General features: G+C 40.8%; 1 protein-coding gene across 1 annotated transcript in view; it reads right to left on the bottom strand.

The window, feature by feature from the left end:
- Window positions 1–21487, bottom strand: part of FEZ1 (fasciculation and elongation protein zeta 1) — a 43146-nt gene that overhangs the window by 17784 nt on the left and 3875 nt on the right. Inside the window, exons 2-3 of the mRNA XM_012783298.2 lie at window positions 19061–19416; window positions 11921–12020 (exon numbers count right to left, since the gene is read on the bottom strand). Coding sequence (XP_012638752.2) covers window positions 11921–12020; window positions 19061–19371 — 411 coding nt within the window. The 5' untranslated portion in view covers window positions 19372–19416. The remainder of the gene's footprint in view (window positions 1–11920; window positions 12021–19060; window positions 19417–21487) is intronic.

A 21487-nucleotide genomic window follows, 5' to 3' on the forward strand; every position in this document is an offset into this window, starting at 1 on the left:
AGGGAATTTCTATAGCATATTTAGCCTTTTGTATAATATTTTCCTCTACTTGCCACGATTGTTTCACATGATCAGTTGCCTCCCTGACCAAAATGGAGAGAACAAAGATACATTTTTACCTCCAGAAAAAAAGTAGTAAAAAAAAAAAAAGAAAGAAAGAAAGACATTCATCAATATGTACCCAGCCCAAGGGAAGCACAACTATGTCCCTTTTATGCTTGTGAACAACCAGGAAAAGTCAATGGATTTGTATTCCCATGGTGAGTACATGGCCAACAAATATTTATTGAGAGAATTAATGAACAAATGAAAAATAGGACTGAAGTGTAGTACCATCCTCTAGACTCAGTCCCACCTCCACAGATAATTTAGCTATCTAGTCACCTGGAAAATAGAAAGACGTAACTTTCTGTCTGGACTTCCATTTCCTCTTGTCCAAGACAGCCACTATCTGCTATGAAATAAAGGTTATTGGGCCAAAGGAGACTGTCTTTTAGACCACAGCCAGGAATATAATAAATTCATTAACTGAAAATCTCAACAAGAGTGGAGAATTGCAAAGAAATGATAGCAAAATGGTATATCTACACATAACACACATACATAGCTCGAGCATACTATTTTGGTCTAAAAATGTAAATACACACTTATTTATTCACAAGCTCCTCATGTAAGGCCAAGCTTCTGTCATGGGCCTCTGAGTAGAGTTCCACAGAGTCCCTCTGTGTCATGCACATTGTAACATGATTTTTAAAACCATTTCCCGTTTCCATTTCTTTTTTTTTTTTTTTTTTTTTTTTTTTTTTTTTTTTGAGACAGAGTCTCGCTTTGTTGCCCAGGCTAGAGTGAGTGCCGTGGCGTCAGCCTAGCTCACAGCAACCTCAAACTCCTGGGCTCAAGCGATCCTCCTGTCTCAGCCTCCCAAGTAGCTGGGACTACAGGCATGTGCCACCATGCCCGGCTAATTTTTTCTATATATATTAGTTGGCCAATTAGTTTCTTTCTATTTATAGTAGAGACGGGGTCTCGCTCTTGCTCAGGCTGGTTTCGAACTCCTGACCTCGAGCAATCCGCCCGCCTCGGCCTCCCAGAGAGCTAGGATTACAGGCGTGAGCCACCGCGCCCGGCCCCGTTTCCATTTCTTTATAGTAGAAGGTGGGTAGACAGCAGATTGCACACACATCTGTCTTCTCTTCCTCCTCAAACCCTACTAAAGTGAGAGTAAAGGGATCAAAAAAGAATATCCCATAGGGACAAAGAAGACTGGGAAAAAGACAGCAGCCAAAGAGACGCTAGGAAGCAGACGCTGACCCAGCAGGCTGGAGAGGGCTAAAGCCGAGGGGAGGAAGCGTCCCAGGTTAAGGGATCCACACTGACAATGTTGAAAGGCTTGGGAATGAGAGACCTCTGGTGGCAGTGTGACGTGGGGCTAAAAAGGGAGGATTTGTTGAGATTCTTCATCAAGAGCAGTTAGTTAGACCCTAGGTCTCTTCTCCCACCCCAGGCAGAAAGGCAGGTACTATCCTGTCACCCTGAAAAAGCGGGAGACTTCACTGTGAGCAGGTTGAACTAGGGAGGCTCTGGACGCGGAGACACCAGCCACTGGCACGAGGGATGAGAGTCCTTACCAAAAACAGAGGGAGTAAGGGAAAATGGACAGACCGACCTCCCTCCCCGACCAGGCCCCAAGGACACTGGCAGCGGCTTGTTCTCAAGCAAGACACAGGACTCCTTCGTGGGGAGACTGCAGGTGCACAGACACCTGCCAGCTTTCAGAATCTCCAAACAAAACGCCCAGGTCCTTACTGAGCACTTGACAGTGTGGTCCAGCAGGGGACAAGCCCTGACCCCACAGAAATAGCTCAACCTGCTAGAGCCTCACTTCTAAATATGAAAAGATGCCCCATGATTGCCAGACAGAATAACCCCAAGCAGGAAAGATGGGGTTTAAAACGAACATATGGAAAAGGTAAATGAAAAGCAATACAGAGAGCAGAAGAAACCTCTCCTAAGAAAGTATCGTTACCACCCTCAGAGACAGAACAGAAAACATTGCTTTCTTGAAACATGACCTGTTTATGAGAATTCATCAAAAAACTAGGAAGATCTCTTATAAATTAAAAGTATGATAGTCAAATTTAGATTTTTCAATAGAGGTAAAGGTTGAGAAAACCCCCTGGAAAATAAAACAAAATAAGTAAATAGAAAATGAGAAAGGGAGGGGGGGGATTTCAGAAGGTAAGTTTGAGAAATCCAATACTTGAATAAAAGAAATTGCAGAAAGCAACAGAAGAGCTGGCCTCTTTCAGCCAGGACAAAGTAGCTATTAATAGTGTGGGACCTACCCTTTCTGCCACAAACAACTGTAAATCTGCACAGTCCCTGAGCCAACTGCTTCCAGGCAGCAACACAGGCAGTGCAATGCTGTGATCCTTGAAAGGAGGGGAACACATGAAATAAACGAAGGCTGAAAGAGTCTGTCACCTACAGCCCTACCCTGTAAGAAATGCTATAAAAAGTTTTGGGAGCTGAAAGGAAATGACAGAAAATCAGATCTACAGGAAAGAATAAGGAACACCAGAAATGGTCAATATCTGGGTAAATGTAAAAAATTATCTCTGGCTATTCGTACCTGGTTAAAAAAAATTATATTTTTTTCCTTCTCTTGATTTTTCTTAAAAGACAACTAACTGTCTAAAGGAAAGCTAACTTTGTGTTGTGGGGTATATAATGTAGATTGAACTAAAACATATGACAATGGTAGCACAAAGGATGGAAGGAATAGACATACAGTTACAAGTGTTTTATATTTTATGTGAAGTGGCACAATATTAATTCTAGATAGACTATGATAACTTAATAACACACAATACAATCCTTAGAGAAACCACTAAAAAAATACAAATATGTATAGATAAAAAGTCCAATAGAAGACATAGTATGGATGACAAGGAATATTTGCTTAACCCAGAAGAAGGCAGTAAAGATGGAACAGAAGAACAACAAAAGAACAAAACCAAATGGTACAATTAGAAATGCAAGATAGGCTGGGAGTGATGGCTCGTGCTTATAATCCCAGCACTTTGTGAGGCTGAGGTGGGAGGATCACTTTGGTCCAGGAATCGAGGACAGCCTGGGCAATATAATGAGACCCCATCGCTACAAAAAAAATTTAAAAATTAGGCCGGGCACAGCGGCTCACGCCTGTAATCCTAGCACTCTGGGAGGCCTAGGCAGGTGGATCGCTCAAGGTCAGGAGTTCGAAACCAGCCTGAGCAAGAGCAAGACCCTATCTCTACTATAAATAGAAAGAAATTAATTGGCCAACTAAAAATTTATAGAAAAAATTAGCCGGGCATGATGGTGCATGCCTGGAGTCCCAGCTACTCGGGAGGCTGAGGCAGGAGGATCGCTTGAGCCCAGGAGTTTGAGGTTGCTGTGAGCTAGGCTGACGACACGGCACTCTAGCCCAGGTCTCAAAAAAAAAAAAAATTAGCCCAGTGTGGTGTCTGCCTGTAGTCCCAGCTACTTGGGAGGCTGAAGCAGGAGGATCACCTGAGCCCAGGAGTTTGAGGCTACAGTGAGCTATGATGATGCCACTGCATTCCTGCCTGGGCAATAGAGCAAGACCCTATCTCAAAAAAAAAAAAAAGAAAGAAAGAAATGCAACCTAGTACACCTTAACACAAATTATCAATATATGTTAAATGTTAATGGACTAAACTCTATGCAAATGAATTAAATACAATAAACCAAAAAGCACAGATTGTCAGACTGAATATAAAAGCAAAGCTCAAGTATATGCTATCTGCAAAAACACACACTTAAAGATAGAGATATGTGGAAAGTAAAAGGATTGAATATATATACACACACACATATACATACACACACATACCTTGCAAAGAGTATATATAAGAAAGCTGGAGTGACTAAATTCATATCAGGCAAAGTAGATTTTAAGACAAGAAGTATTACACCAGAGATAGAAGGACTTTCGTAATGATAAAAGAATCAATTCATCAGAGAAATGTACCCAATAACAGAGCTTCCAAAATATATAAAACAAAAATTAACAGAACTAAAGAGAGATTCATAATAATGGTTGGAAATTTTAACACTCTTCTCTCACTAATTGAGAGAATAAACAGACCAAAAAATCAGTTGGGATACAGACGAATTCAACATTACTATCAAACAACTTAATCTAGTTGCCATGTATAAAATGTCACAACCAACAGTTTCAGAGTCGACATTATTTTCAAAGGTACATAAAACATTCATCTTAGGATGTACCATACACTGAGCCATGAATTAGTCTTACTATATTTTAAAATATTTAAATCATACAACATACTTGTTCTCCAATAGAGAGAACAATTTCCAAATTATTTTATGAACAAGAGAAAATTTCAGAAAAAGAACACAGATGCAAAAAAAAGTTAAAGGAGCCGGACACAGTGGCTCATGCCTGTAATCCTAGCACTCTGGGAGGCCAAAGTGGAAGGATTCCTGGAGATCAGGAGTTTGAAACCAGCCTGACCAAGAAGGAGACCCCATCTCTACAAAAAAATAGGAAAAATTACCCAGGCATAGAGGGTAGCTACAGCTACTGGGGAGGCTGAGGTAGGAAATTACCTTGAGCCTAGGAGTTTGAGGTTGCTGTGAGCTGTGATGATGCCACTGCACTCTAGCTGGGGTGACAGAGCAAGAGTCTGTCTCAAAAAATATAAAAATGATCTCACTCATCTTACAACAATCAAAACAAAAAAAAAAGAGAGAAAAATTTTTAAAATAAAATAAAAATTAACAACAAAAAAATAGCTGTAAACTACCCCCAAACACTTTGAAATTAAACAACACACTTCTAAATAACATATAGGTCAAAGAAGAAATCACAAGAGAAAATTAGAAATTATTTTTAATTGAATGATGATGAAAACATACCCCATCAAAGTAAGGGGAGGAAAGAAACTACCCCCAACAGTCAAAATGTGTCATGGAAATACAGCAAAACATGAGAGAAAGACATGGGAGGAGAAGGAAACAAAATGTGGGGAATTCAGCTAAAGCAGTGCTTAGAGGAAATTTTATAGCTTTAAGATGCCTATGGTTTTTTTAAGTTTAGACTATAACCCAAACTCCCACCTTAAGAAGTTAAAAAAATAAAGGGGCAAATTAAACCCCTACTAAATAGAAGGAAAGAAATAATGATTCCTTCCTTGATAAACAGATACATGATCAATTGATTTTCAACAAAGATGCCAAAACAATTTAATGGGCAAGGTATAATATTTTCAATGAATGGCACTTGGACAACTGGATACCCATATGCAAAAAAAGTTAAAGGAAGAAATCAATAAATAATAGAGAAAATCAAAGAAACCAAAAGTGGTTCTCTAAGATTAATAAAAGTGATAAACATATAGATCAGGCCTCAAACTATGGCCCGAGGGCCACATGCAGACCACCTAGCACATTTATCTGGCCCTCTGGGTGTTTTTGCCACTGCTGCCTGTCCTGCTTAGCAGCCGACTTGTCCAGGGCCCACAGGGCACACCCTCCAATGGTCTGAGGAACAGTGAACCGGCCCCCTGTTTAAAAAGTTTGAGGACCCCTGATATAGATAGACTGACAAGGCCTATAGGTTCACGCCTATAATCCTAGCACTCTGGGAGGCCGAGGCGGGCGGATTGCTCGAGGTCAGGAGTTTCAAACCAGCCTGAGCAAGAGCAAGACCCCATCTCTACTATAAATAGAAAGAAATTAATTGGCTAACTAATATATTAGAAAAAATTATCCGGGCATGGTGGCACATGCCTGTAGTCCCAGCTACTCGGGAGGCTGAGGCAGGAGGATCGCTTGAGCCCAGGAGTTTGAGGTTTCTGTGAACTAGGCTGTCGCCACGGCACTCACTCTAGCCTGGGCAACAAAGCGAGACTCTGTCTCAAAAAAAAAAAAAAAAGAAAAGAAATACCAATCTAACAAATTCTTTCACAAAATAGAGACAGAGAGAATAATTTCCAAATTACTTTATATAAATGAAATATACACAGATATGTAGGTGTATATATACATATATATCTCATGTGTATATATGTATATATATATTGAGAGGTATATGTGTGTGTGTGTGTATATATATATATATATAATATACCTCTCAATGAAACAGAATAGAGAATTCAGAAATAGATCTATATAAACATAATAAGATACCCACATGCAAAAAAAAAAAAAATGAACCTTAAAGCCAGGCACTGTGGGGTGTACCTGTAGTCCCAGCAACTCAGGAGGCTCAGGCAGGAGGATCGCTTGAGTCCAGGAGTTCAAGACCAGGCTAGGCAACATAAAGAGACTCCCCCATCTCAAAAAACAAACAAACAAACCAAAAACCCTGACCCTTACCTCACACTATACACAGAAACTAATTTGAAATGGAACATAGACAAAATATAAACGCTAAAAGAACACTTAAGAGAAAATCTTTGTGACCTTGAGTTTAACAAAGATTTCTTAAATTGAACATAAGAAGCATAAGCTATAAGAAGGAAAATATCAATAAACTGGATTTCAACACACTTAAAAAACATCTGCTCTTCAAAAGATAATGTTAAAGGCCGGGCGCTGTGGCTCACGCCTGTAATCCTAGCTCTTGGGAGGCCGAGGCGGGCGGATTGCTCGAGGTCAGGAGTTCAAAACCAGCCTGAGCGAGACCCCGTCTCTACTATAAATAGAAAGAAATTAATTGGCCAACTGATATATATATAAAAAAAAAAAAATTAGCCGGGCATGGTGGCGCATGCCTGTAGTCCCAGCTACCCGGGAGGCTGAGGCAGAAGGATCACTCGAGCCCAGGAGTTTGAGGTTGCTGTGAGCTAGGCTGACGCCACGGCACTCACTCTAGCCTGGGCAACAAAGTGAGACTCTGTCTCAAAAAAAAAAAAAAAAAAAAAAAGATAATGTTAAGAAAGTTAAAAAGCAAGCCACAGACTAGGAGTAAATATTTGTAAAACATATACCCAACAAATGATTTATATCTAGAATGTATAAGGAACTCTTATAACTCAATAATAAGAAAACAAACAGCGTACTAAGAAAATGAACAAAATATTTGAAAGGCATTTCACCAAGAAGATATACAGATTGTAAATAATCACTTGAAAAGAAGCTCAACATCCCATGCAAATTAAAATCAAAATAAGATATTACTATACATCCACTAGATTGTTTAAATTAAAAAGATTGTCCATAACAAGGGTTGGTGAGGCTATGGAACAATTAGAGCTCTAAAACTACAAAACACTTTGGGGTAGTTCCTTAAGAACTTAAACATATACCTACCATATGACTGCCATTTCACACATAGGTTTTTACCCAAGAGACATGGAAGCACATGTCCACACAAAGACTCACACAAGAATGTTCAGAGTGGCCGGGCGCAGTGGCTCACACCTGTAATCCTAGCACTCTGGGAGGCACAGGTGGGAGTATTGCTCAAGGTCAGGAGTTCAAGACCAGCCTGAGCAAGTGTGAGACCCTGTCTCTACTAAAAATAGAAAGAAATTAGCTGGACAACTACAAATATAGAAAAAAAAAATTAGCTGGGCATGGCAGCACATGCCTGTAGTCCCAGCTACTTGGGAGGCTGAGGCAAGAGGATTGCATGAGCCCAGGAGTTTGAGGTTGCTGTGAGTTAGGCTGACGCCACGGCACTCTAGCCTGGGCAACAGAGTAAGACTCTGTCTCAAAAAAAATAAAGGGTTCCCTGAGCATAATATAATGCATAATGAACAACAACAGCAACAACACCTCATTCTAAGGCACATTACTGTAAAATTTCAATGAGAAAGGAAGAAGAGAATCTCCTAAAGCTTCTAGAGAGACCCCAAAAAAGAGTCACATATAAAGGACTGGGAATCAGAAGGGATTTGGGGTTTCTCAACAGCGACTGAGGAGCTGGAAGAGAACAAGTCTTTCAGAATGCTGAGTCAAAACTTTTTTGCGACCTAGAATAACTGTCTATCAAATCAATCTCTCGATCTGGTATACGACAGGCAAATAATGATGTTCTCATATATTCCAAAAACCTTATTTCTCTGTATCCCTTTCTCAAGAATATACTTAATGCAGTTTTTTCCCCAGGAACTATATCTAGAAAGATTACAAAAATCTTTGTCCTTTGCAACCAGAGGACAGAATGGAAAGGCAAGAATCCTCAGGATGAAGGTGAAGGACAGTCCCAGGACAACAGCTGTCCGGCCGATCTAACGTACAGCTGGACCAGTGTGCAGCAGAAAGATGGAGGGCACTAGCTGGGAGGTTTTCAAGAAAAAATATCGAATTGACAGAATACAAGTATCTGATTTCTTTAACCATTGTATTGTTTATATTTTTCTTTTCTGTATATTATGATGTTTTGACATTTTAAAAACCTTTTTGGTGGGGAAAGACTACACTAACAATGGCTAGCAAACGGGCCGGGCATGATGACTCATACCTATAACCCCAGCACTTTGGGAGGCTGAGGCAGGAGGATCACTTGAGGCCAGGAGTTTAAGGCTGCAGTGAGCTATGATCACGCCACAGCACTCCAGCCTGTGTGACAAAATAGCAGAGCAAGACCCAGCAAGACCTTGTCTCTATTAAAAAAAAAAAGAAAGAAAGATAAAGCGATAACAAAATGGCTCAGCCAGGAGTACAAGAGTACACTTTTGATGTGCAAACTCACCCAAGCAGAGCCACACCTCCTTTACCAGGCCCTACACCCCAGGAGGCAAGAGTCCAATCTCTGCCTTAGTCCTCCCAGGACCAAGGTACCAGGCAACTAAGGGACTATCCCTGTAGTTTAGAGCCTGCCGAAATTATTCAAACTGGCCAGTCCTAAACTGTTTACCCTGCGCTGTCTAGCATTTCCTGAGGAAACCCCAAAAAGACAGTGGCCTGGTTTTGCCCTTGCTCCTTTTTTTAAAAATTTTTTATTTATTCCCATTGTTCCTTCTGCCTGATGGACACTGGTGCTTCCCCACGTGGCCCTGCATGGCGCACCCTGCCTCTTGTTTCTAGGGCCTGTGAGTATAATAAACTTAGTTGCCCTGAGCCTCTCTTGTATCTCTGTTTATGGCTGCACCTGACTGACCACTGCAGGAAGAACACAGAACCACCAAATATGGTGAGACTCACAGTTCGGTCAGAGTTTAGAGTTGATAGACGGATAGGTAGATAAATAGATTGGAAACTAACCAAAAGAAAAGACAATTAAGAAAAAAAAATTTTTTTTTTAATTTAAGTAATTCTTAACTTCAGGTTAAACAAAAAGTGGTATGAGAGAGGAAATATTCTTATAGAACACTACAGAGTCTAGCTAGAAATCATATTTACATAGTTACTATAGTGTATATATTTAATATTGAATTAATTATAAATTGGTGCCAACCCTATATTAGAAATAAAAAAGAATGTGTGTATTGGGGGTGGTATAAAAGAGTGAAAACTTTGTCTTTCATAATACAAAGTTAATAGATAACAGCCTAAATTGATAATTTTTAAAAATCAAAGAAGTTGCAATATCAATGTACTATTCAAAAATTGGGGCTATATGCCCCCCCCAAAAAAAAATCGTCTAAAAGATACAGGCATGATTGTCTTTACAGAGTAGAGAAAGACAAGGCAAGGGACTGCCGTTTTTAATTTTTTTAAGTCTTGTACTTACAATGTATTACTGAAAATGCATTGACTTTTTAAACTTATGTACATGTATTATTTTGATTTTAACAAAGCAAAAATGACTTTCTCCCGTCACAGTTCAACAGTTTGCATAATATTTAATTAAGTTAGTTATAGTCACAAGGACAATGATGCTTGAAAATGGACTTAAAGGTGGAAGATGGAAGGACTTACTAGAAAGAAGCCTGCCAGATACGTGCACTCAGCATGCCAGGGGCTTTGGTTGGTATGTTTTTCACAGGAATACAGAGCACTGGGTAATCTACTAAGTCATTTAAACTGAGGTCAGTTACTAGAGCCTCTACTGTAATTAATACAGATGATAAAGGAGGATGAAATAAAACAGCCTCAATCCATCCACTTTTGCTACTCTGTCTTTTTCCCATGGGTTAGATGGACGAAATACTGCAAGGAGCAAGCAGAGCTCAAGATCGTCCTTCTCAGGGTCATCCAATTCACCCTGAAATATTAACCCTCTTGAGGGAAATCTGCAAATGAGTATAAATTAAAGTCCTTTTGAAGGGCACGCTATCTTATACACCTTTGGTTCAATCCACAAAATGAGTTGGAACAGTGGCAAAACAGATAAAGCAAAATCTGCCGTTTGCACCATGATGGGCCTGATTTAATTTCAGTAACTAGATTCATTCCATTATTGCCTCCTTCTTTGCATGTTGGGTGAGAACTAAACACCACACATATAAGCAATGCAAGAGAAAATGAGAAGTTGAGAGCTCAAAGCAGGACCCGAGACACAGCCTCCTATGTCTGTGCCACGCAGATTTGCAGCAAATCTTAGTCTCAAAGTCACCATCTTACCCGCTCCACTCCGTGAAGCCTTGAGGTTTTGAGTATTTCGGATCGCTAATTATTAGAAGAGTTAATAAGGATATACAGCCACTTTTTCAACAAATTGGCCAACTGCAGATCTCTTTGCTGTGCTATTTCATGCAATAATCTGCAAATATATTGACCAGTGAGGGGAATCTGTTTCCTGCTCTTTTACTTGGATTCAATTCTGGAGGACTTAAAAAAATTAGACCCACCCTTCTCCATCATTTGCTGGGCCCACAGGGTTGTATCGGCCCTTCCTGATAAGAAATTGTCAATTTTTTTTCACAGCTGAAAACTAGAAAACCAAGCAAGACAGAAACTGGCTTTTAGCATGGATAGAGCCATTGAATGATTTTTACCTTTTACTGTGCTCTAAATGTTTGTGTGCCCTAAAATCCATATGTGGAAATCCTAATGCTCAAAGTGACAGTATTAGGAGGTGGGGGCTTGGGGAGGTGATTAGGTCATGGGGTGGAGCCCTCATAAATGTCCTTATAAAAGAGGCCCCAGGGAACCTGCCGCACGAGGACACAGTGAGAAAGTGCCCTCTATGAACCAGAAAGAGGGACTGCACCAGATGCAGTGCTGGGGCCTTGACTTTGGCCTTCCTGCCTCCAGAACCAGGAGAAATAAATTTCTGTTGTTCATAAATTACTAAGTCTAAAGTACAGCAGCCTAAACCGAGTAAGAAACTATTCTATATGTAGATTCAGCCAGGAGAGGCAATTTGGAGCCTATGCAAATCAACTCAAAATAAATATCCTCTTTATTTTTCAGAAGCCCTTAGGCTACTTTCTTCCTTGGCATCAGCAACCATGGAGTGTGACTCTGGTCTAGACACATAAATGTCCCCTTGGTTGAGTTTCATAAAGAATTCTTCCCCATTGCATGGCCACCTCACTAATAACTGGGTCCCACCTCTGGCCATCGCCAGGGGCAAGATCTGTCACCACTTGTTCTCAGCACTGCTTTTGGTGGGCCCGAACTGTTCACATCAGATGGGAAAACCTGGTTTTCTCTTCAACCATCATGATTTGAACTAAAAAAAGCCTAAGATAGTTACCCTTCTCCTCTTATTTCGGACCACCTTGTTTTGCATGCTGTAACACACACATTGAAAGAGAAGTTACCTGCATTTACATTTTTACAGATAACCATTCCAGTCACCTCAGACATGCTTGGATGTCCCCTTACCTTATTTTTCACCCTCCTCCACAACTACCTTCTCAGCAGTGATTTTGAACCACTGCTGAGTGTCATTCATTACATAATACGGAAGACTGTTGAGTTACTGAATGTTTTTCTAACTGGATGCCACATCTTCTCAAGCCCTACTAAACAGGGGGCCCCAGAGAGGTACCTCAGTGTCAGAGCTGTTGCCATTCAGAGCCTCGATGTTTGGGTCCCTCCAGTCTTCTGAGAGTGAAGGGATGTAATTGTCTGTCAGAGCATCCCAAACCCTGTAAACAAAGAGAAGCTCTCATTAGCACACATCTGTGCCCCGGCCCCGCCTGGAGGAAGGAAGAGCTGGGCCAGGAGAGGAGAGAGGCTTCTGTGTGTGCCAGGCTGAGATCATCTGCCTTCCAGCATGCAGGGGCGATGCAGCTTACAAACTGAATTAGAGGCCCATCCAGGGGACAAAGATCCAAACACATGGAGCCTGGCCAGGGGCTTTAGGGTAAAAGGTATTTACTTGAGGGAAGAAGAATTTCTCACCACTGAGATACAAAAGGCAGAGTCTGCAAACAAACCTCCCCTGGCCTTGGAAATAAATCTGCCCCTCACCCCAAGAGCTCAAGTCTCTGAACTTAAGAGGAGCCTGTGCTTCTTTTCCAAAGGGAAGACAGACAGAGAGACCGGGCCAAATTTTCTGGCTGAAGCTCATGAAAATCGGGATCATCAGCTAGTTTATACCCATGTCAGTTTCAGAGGCCTGCAATCTAAATGATCAGGAATTAACTCTTTGACATCTAACGCAGGTAAAAGCATAACGCCAATCCTGTGAATGCTTACTTACTACCCAAATGCTCTAGCTAGCCCACGGGTTACAAGACCCTGCCTTCTAGCAACGCAGAGTCTCCATCAGGGACACTCTAAGGTAAATATTGTATATGAGAGAACCAATAAATACACCTCTGTCTTTGTCTACACCATTAGTTTTTAGTGGAGGAAAATGGGGCTACCTTTATCATGTTTCAAGATTCTGATATGTACACTGTAAGAAAGGCTTTCTGCAATTCTTATTCCCTAACTCACTTATTTCAGAAGAATTTCTTTGGAAAAAAAGGAGGGGGAGGGGAGGGGGTGGGAAAATTCTGAAGTCACAAACACTCACACATCAGGAAAATACATAAATGAGTCAACAGCAAGAGGTTAATGTAAATCAGTACATCAGCTCCTAAAATAATGCCATCCACGGATGCCAGCGGCACTCAAGTTGATATTAGAGAGTGATAAATGAGAGCTTATGCCATCTTCTGCAGGTGCCTATGCATGTCAAACATGAGTGATATCTGTGAGACCAAGATTTAAAATTAGCAAATAGGTATACATATGGACAAATACATAACATAACAAACTATGTTGTAAGATGCTGAAAAGATAAGTGCAAATATTTATATATATGTGTGTGCGTGTATATATATATATATATATATATATATATATATAAGAGCACAGACACTTGAAATCAGAAAACAATGAAAGGAGAGCTGCTAATATAAACAAAACCAGCAATGATATATGAGTATATAAACAAAAAGATTTTCCTAGTGCACAATGCAACAATTGGTGATGAAAAAAATAAAAGGAACCCAAGAAAACAATTTCATGGCAGTGCTTGAGGCACTGGCTTATTCATTATTTTCCTACCATTGCAAGAATACACTTTGAGAGAACTCATCAAGTGCTCATTAGACATCTACTCAGCAGGATTTCAGAACCTACTTCTTAAACCACGGGTGATATCCTAATCTCCATGAGGTACTATTAAAGCTGCATTAATCCAGGCTAATTCTAAATCCAGGTCCCATTAGCATTCTAGAGCCAAGAAGCAAACAGGATTTGCTGCCTCCAAGACAAAACTCCAAGGCATCACACCCACTGGAAAGGTCACCATAAGGACCCCTCTTTACACATCACCACTACATTCTTTTTTTTTTTTTTTTTTGAGACAGAGTCTCACTCTTGCTGCCCAGGTTAGAGTGCCATGGCATCAGCCTAGCTCACAGCAACCTCAAATTCCTGGGCTTAAGCGATCCTCCTGCTTCTGCCTCTTGAGTAGCTGGGATTACAGGCATGTGCCACCATGCCCGGCTAAGTTTTATATATATATATTTAGTTGGCCAATTAATTTATTTCTATTTTTAGTAGAGATGGGGTCTCGCTCTTGCTCAGGCTGGTTTCAAACTCCTGACTTCAAGCAATCCGCCCGCTTCAACCTCCCAGAGTGCTAGGATTACAGGCTTGAGCCACCTCGCCTGGCCTATCACCGCTACATTCTGTGCTGCAAGAATGAACAACATGCACGTGGGAACTGACCTTCAGATGTGTCCCTGCAGGAAGTGCCTGAAGAAATGAAATTCAGCAAAATCTAAAATAGGCGGGAGCCTTTTGTACCTCTCCTAGGCTGGAGGGAAGCTGAGAACTTTAATGGGCTACACATTTTGCAATGACCTTGAGACTGTTTATATCCTTAAAGTGACAACCAGGGGCTCTCTCAGATCATTTAGAGAGCACCTGCTTTTCTCATCTGAGCCTTCCCTGACACACTCTGGATTTTATCTTCTAATTCTACATTTTTAATGACAATTCCCTAAACCTTTATCTACTCAGGATTTCAAACCATCCTCATTCTCGTCCACATTTTGTGCAGCTTTTCTTCTCCCTTCCTGACATACTTTTTGTCTTTTGATGTACATAAAAAACCTCTAGGATAAAGTAGCTTTCATCTCTTTATAATCACTTGCATATCTTTTCCATACTTATTAGGTGCCCATTTAATAATAACAATAGCAGTCAACACTTACTATGAGCCAGGTACTATTCTAAACTCTTTATGCAGATTAAGTTATTCATTCCTCACAACAACTCTATAAGGCAAATACAAATGAGAATAAACTGAAACACAGTGAAGTTAATTAACTTGTCTAAACTCACACAGCCAGTTATGGTAGAGGTGGGATTTGAACGCAGGCGGTACAGCTACGGAGCCCATATTCCTAACCACTTAACTATTCCAATTCTTTATGAATTGTGTGATCGGCATTGTCATGGGCATCAAAACAATATGCCAAGGTCCAAATCACAACCTAGAACAGCAGGTTAGAAACTGGCTCTGTGTGAAAAATCCACACCTACATTACCTGGACATTGTGCTTTTATCCATCTACCAAAGGAGGACTGGCCAAGGTAACAGGGGCTCGCTTTCTGTCTAGATCTCCAGCCCAAGAAAGGAAATGGAAGCAAAGGCCGAGCACTGGCACCCCGGCGGCCACAGGAACAAAAGGGGCGGGAGGTGTAAGGGTGACACAAAGCTTTCTGTGAGGAAGAGAGTGGAAAGGGCTTTTCCCCCAGAGAGGCTATCCAACCCACCGTAAGCAGGGTTCTTAAGAGTAGACATGTTCCCTTTTCTAAGTACCTGGAGGGGGCTGTAAAATTTCACTTCTCTGAGAAGCATCCTGTTATTCACTCTTATCTTGGGGAAAGGAGACTTCGAAAGCTATCTACTCTACCATTTATCAAAGAACTAAGATCCAGCAGTTGCCTCAGTTCCTCTGTTATGCAGCCATGACACCTGAGACTCACTTTGCTGTCTCTGTCCCTGTAATAACGGAGAAGGCATTTTCATGTGCAAATTTTAAAGTCTGGGTTTAGGTGCCTGTAGAATTGACTAAACTATCTTTCAGCACCAAGGGCTGGGGATTTGGAAAAGGATGCTGGCTGAGTACGAGCAAACCCAACAGAGTGGGTGGTGCTGAGACAAGTGTACAAAGAGCTGCAGAGCCTGGAACTGGCAACATAGCCGTCAGGGCTCTGTGAGTCCTGATAAACAAACACACACATACGCTCCCTCTCTCTCACATACACACCCCCCTAAATACCTATATCTGACAATATGGTGGGCAGCTTAAAGGGCTTATTAGAATTTCAACTCAATAACATTTCCCTGAATGCCCCCTAGGCCGGCTACTTTCCTTGTCCAGTGTTTTGTTAGTGTCCAATCCTGCCAATATCCACACTCAGATGTGTATTAACATGGGTGCACTTTTGCCATTAATGTTTAGAAAGTTGGAATTATTAGCAGCACATTAATGCCTTTGTATAACTTTTTAGATTCCTTCACATGTTCAAACAGAATCGATACTATCTCTGCCTTCTATAAGGGGAGACTGAACCTCTAAGAAGAGAATTAAATTTCCTAAACACCAAAGTTCCTGGGCAGCTTTCACTAGCTGACTATCCAGTATTTACTTGTCTTCAACTTAAAGTACACCTGATGAAAGGCAGTTTATTTATTGTGTGCACTTTATTTTTTAACACCACCTTTAACTCAATAATTCTACCTGAAGAACTAGAAACAGCCATTATTCTCCCATGTTTGGCCCCTCTGTTTTCAGGGTACTTGTGAGAGAGCTGACAGGGAGCCCACATGAGGCAGGAGGTGAGGTCAGGGTCGCCCCCTTTTGTAGTGGCCCCTAAGAGGCTCTGACCTCCAGGTCTGATCTTTTATGACAAAGGAAAAGGGTGATCACACATATACAAAGAAGAGGTTCTGGGATATTTTCTGAATTAAAACCCAGAAAATATATATTCAAATCTGACTCTCCTTTAATGCCTAGAACGTGCATGCCCTGACAAATCAGAGATAAGTTCACAAATCTTAGCCAATTCCCTATTGGCCAAATAGTTCCAAATGAGGACTAAAGAAATCAAAAACTTCTAAGGGAATCATTGCATTCCTTTTACTATTTGTGCTATCTTTAGGGAGGTTAGTTTAACCTGCTTTTGTTTTAATCTTCTATTAATTGGCTCTAACCCCTACTAAACACTTTTAATTCATTTGTTGATCAAACATCCCTCTAAATATTAAACCTGAACAAGTTTATTACAGTAACACTAGAGTTACGTTCAAGATAATCACAACCAGGTTAGATATTAAGTCATCCTTTTCCTTTAGTCATAATCTCATAGTTGAAATATCTGATAGTGTCTATAAAACAAAGTATGCATATAATTCTGCTTTTTATTTTAAGTTGTAAAGACGCTTTAGATACATTGAGTGCCTAGAAAGTGCAGTGTTAATTTCTCTCTTCCCAGCTTCTTCCCTCTATGCTGTCCCCAAATCATATCTTATCTCTAAGGAACTATTCAACCTTTGGTTAGCTGAGGTAATCAATGAGGCGATCGAGTCAGAAAAATCGGGCTGATAATCCCATGCAGCGGTAATTAACATTGAGTGGCCTCTGCTAATGTGCTAGAAGAGAATAAGAACCTGTTCAATGAACCTTCATCCTTAATGAGGCAGAGGAGGGGCTTCGATAAGGGGGAAACGATTTGTTGGAAGCAAAAGGAATGGGATGCATGTTAAAATGTCATTTTCAGAGCACATCCTGGGTCAGGTAAGAAATTAGGATCTCTGCAAGTCCTGAGCCCCACTTCATCAAGATTGAGCTCTGGAGGTTTCACAGATGAGGAGCCACGCAATCAACTAGAGTTAAGTGACTTGCCCAAGGTCACACGGCGAGTTAGTGAGAGTATGAAAATTAGCATTCATAGTCTTTGTGTTTCTAGCTCATTGCCTACTGCACTGGAATGAAAAAATACTCCATATAATAAAGCCCCAGAGCCCTTCTTTTTTGACTTATAGCAGTTGAGCAAATTGTAACAGGCTCAAAATCTAAAAAGAATCAGTTTGAAACTTAAAATTGAATTGAAACACACGGCCCACATTTATAATACTGGTCACCAGAGTGAAATGTTCTCTATGATCATACCTTCAGGCAAGTGTTAATTAAGAAGAAAAGAAAGAAATGGCATGGGCCTAGAAATACATTTCATGTACCTACAAGGCTAGCTATTATTGCTCATCCAGTCCATTCAATATTCAATATTTCATTCAAAAATATTATTTGATCACATATTGCACACCATGCACTGTATTAGACAGTGAGGATATAAGAATGAATAAGACAGACAGGTATGATATATAGTCCCTGTATTCACAGAGGTACAATGTTAGTGGTCATCAAATAAGCAACCCTCTCCCAAATACAGTCAGGTTCCAATCCTCTAGGTCATGCTTCTTATCCTGTTATTTGTGGGCAACTCTTCCACCTAAGTTCATAAAAAGGGAAACCAAAAGGACAGTTCTTCCAAACTGCCATGTCCAACTATTTGACATTTCTTATGTGATTCTTGAAGAACAAGTGATGCGTATTTTAACTCTACAGGGAATTCATGGATACAGCAGTCCACCCTTATCTGTGGTTTTGCTTTCCAAGGTTTCGGGCACCCAAGATAAACAGTACAATAAGATATTTTGAAAGAGAGAAAGAGAGAGAACACATTCACATAACTTTTATTACAGTATACTGTTATAATTGCTCTATTTTATTATAAGTTATTATTGTTAGTCTCTTACTGTGTCTAATTTATAAATTAAACTTTATCATATGTATGTATGTATAGGAAAAAACATCAGTACTATCAGCAGTTTCAGGCATCCACTGGGGGTCTTGTAATGTATCCCCCATGGATAAGTGGGGAGGGACTACTGTTTTTTTACTAACTGCCCAAAACACCCTTTTTCAATTTATGTAACATATTGCTCACTTCTCCTTCTAGTCCCTCCTCCAATAGTACTTTTCTCAGATCCTTCTTCTTCACTAAGACCCTAGAAAGTAGCTAGAGTCATAAGGAATTTGCATACTCAAAAGCCACATCACCTAGTTTTCACCTTTATTTTGTCCAAGGTAGTTCCCTAAGCTCTCAGTTCAGTTTAAGTGCTTTTTTATTTGAACATATCTTAACATTTATAGATAATTTTCCAGGACTGAGGGGTTGTAAACAATTCTGAGATTTTTATGATTCTGGTGTTTCTTGAGGCAAATTTGTCCAATGATATAGATTCCTCAATCATGGTTAATTAATTTCTTTCTGGTTCTTATTTCTAATATCTGGGTAGATTTTCACAGATATGAAGAAAGCTGAAGCTAGACAGACTCTGAAATGTACCATGCTCCTGAAATTCTATTTTGTATCTAGGAAAATCTAAAATCCTTCATTCCTCTAAGGTTTCAATTTAAGAAAGCTCTGTGCAGGTGACCATAAAGGGACATACATAGAACAATGTCGGCAATTACCAGAGCACTGCCTCACTGATGACATAAAAATATAAGTAACACGCCATAATCCTAGAGACAGAAACTATACTATGTCAAGGAGCCCCAGACTACAGGGTTCTTGACTGAAGCAGGAGAGGGCAATTAAGACTTCTTACTCCTCATCTTGAAGGGTCTCCTCCTCCTCTTGGATCTGTAACTGGTTCTTCACCGGAGCTAGGTTCTCCGTCTTGGCGTTGTAGTTCCGAAAGCAGACATTGAGCTTCTCATCAAATTCATTCACGAGGTCCTCCATGGACTTGAAGCTGATTATTTCAGAGGAAAAATTCTCAAGCTCAGAGAGGGAGGGGTCCTCTAGGTGGTGAGGGGATGAGCCATAGAAACACTGTGGCTTCTCCTCCGGGTCCTCCGAGCAGCAGGGCCGAAGGTCCTCAAACTCTTCATCCAGACTCACCAGTGGGGCCTCCATTCCTGCACAGCAGTAGCACAACAGCAACTTTCAGGATTCGTTTATCTAGAAGAAATAAAACAGGGTCATGTGAGTTTGGGCTGGTCTAATTCTAGTTGAGTTTGGAGACACACCTGTTTCCAATTCCCTGCTCCAAAAAACAAGCATAGTGGTTAGATATACACGCCTGAACCAGACCACCTAGGTTTGCATCCTGTTCTGCCCCTGCCAGCTGTGACCTTAGGTGAGTTATTAGCTTCTCTGCACTTCCTTTTATTCTTCTCAGGAAAGATATAACTGGACCCACCTCAAAGGAGTGTTGTAAGATTAAAGGAGTAAACACAGAAAAGTGCTTAAAACAGTGCCTGGTAGATAATAAATGCCAATATTGTTGAATATTCTCTGTTGTTATTGTTACAATTACCACATATCCACATCCTTAACCATGTGCTCTGAAAATTGGAAATTTTTCATGAATCATTTGGTGGCACAATGTCCATGACCAAAACTCATTTGGCAACTAAACCTGACCAACATGAATATAAAGCTGCCTTCTCTTTAATTTATTCCATTTTTTGTGTTTTGCTGCAGAAATATTAATGTTTTAAACCAAAAAGATTGCTCCCCCACATCCCACTGGATGAAATGCAGAATGGGTACTCCATTACTGACTTCCAAATTTTGAAATAATCTAAATTCTGAAACATGTCTGGCCCCAAGGGTTTTGGATAAGGGTTCAGGGACCTGGATATTACTACCCTCATCAATAAATAATAGAAACTAATAGAACACTAATAAAGACTTTCCAACAAGCACCTGAGTTTTTCCCAGGCACAGAGCATATGCCTAGGAGCATGGGAATGAACTAAATGATCTATTATCCTGTAAGAAACAGACCCAACTACCCATGTGCTCCAAAGCCAGACTCCATAACCATGCTGGGCGCTGCATCCCGAATGTTGCACACTCAGGCCTCTCTTTAGTTCCCAACAACGCCAGGACACCTACCCCTCATCCGTCCCTCTTCATATGCTGCCTTCGGCTGCATTTATCCAACTGTGTGTACAACCCACCCCTTCCCAATTTTAATTTAAATTCCTTCAGGATACAGACGTCCTCTGGATATCTTCCCTGACTCCCAGCACACACTGGCTGCCCTACAGCTAGGTAGTCAATCAATGTGTGGCTCATTGAAAAAACGATCTTCGGTTCCCCACATACAGATCCCCATCCTAATTTCAAGCAGCACAAGCATTGTGGTCTATCATACACTTCTCTACATACTCAGCTTCCTTTCCTGTGACACACAAACGCAACCAAACGTTTCCCTCCTGTCTGTATGATTACCCATCCAGTTAGATACTTACATTGGAACCACTACCTAAGGAGAACCAAACAGCAAAAACCACGGGTTTTGCCCTAGGAGTGCTCATTTTCCATCTCTACCTACAAAACTAAAACTCTACATAAGCAGGGCAAAGGGCATGTCAGGCAAGGACCCTGATAATTCTTACCAGGATTTGCTAGGATTAAGTCAGTTACCCTTGCATCAAAACATATTTGGAGGCCGGGCGCTGTGGCTCACGCCTGTAATCCTAGCTCTTGGGAGGCCGAGGCGGGCGGATTGCTCAAGGTCAGGAGTTCGAAACCAGCCTGAGCAAGAGCGAGACCCCGTCTCTACTATAAATAGAAAGAAATTAATTGGCCAACTGATATATATATAAAAAAAAAAATTAGCCGGGCATGGTGGCGCATGCCTGTAGTCCCAGCTATCCGGGAGGCTGAGGCAGAAGGATCACTCGAGCCCAGGAGTTTGAGGTTGCTGTGAGCTAGGCTGACGCCACGGCACTCACTCTAGCCTGGGCAACAAAGCGAGACTCTGTCTCAAAAAAAAAAAAAAAACATATTTGGAGCATCTGTAGTTTGCAAAGGCAATATGGTAGGACCTTGGAATGCAAAAACATATAAAAGCAATACCATATCTTGGAAAGAATACAGGCTCAAGAACCAGCAGACCTGCTGGCTGGCTGAGTGACAAACATCATTGTTCTTCATTTCCTCATTTGTGATAATGAAGGTGTTGGTACAGAGCTAACACATTTGGAAGTTAATTTTAATAACTTAATCATTTAAATTA

This window comes from Microcebus murinus, chromosome 4 (assembly GCF_040939455.1).
Source record: "Microcebus murinus isolate Inina chromosome 4, M.murinus_Inina_mat1.0, whole genome shotgun sequence".
Lineage (NCBI taxonomy): Eukaryota > Metazoa > Chordata > Mammalia > Primates > Cheirogaleidae > Microcebus > Microcebus murinus.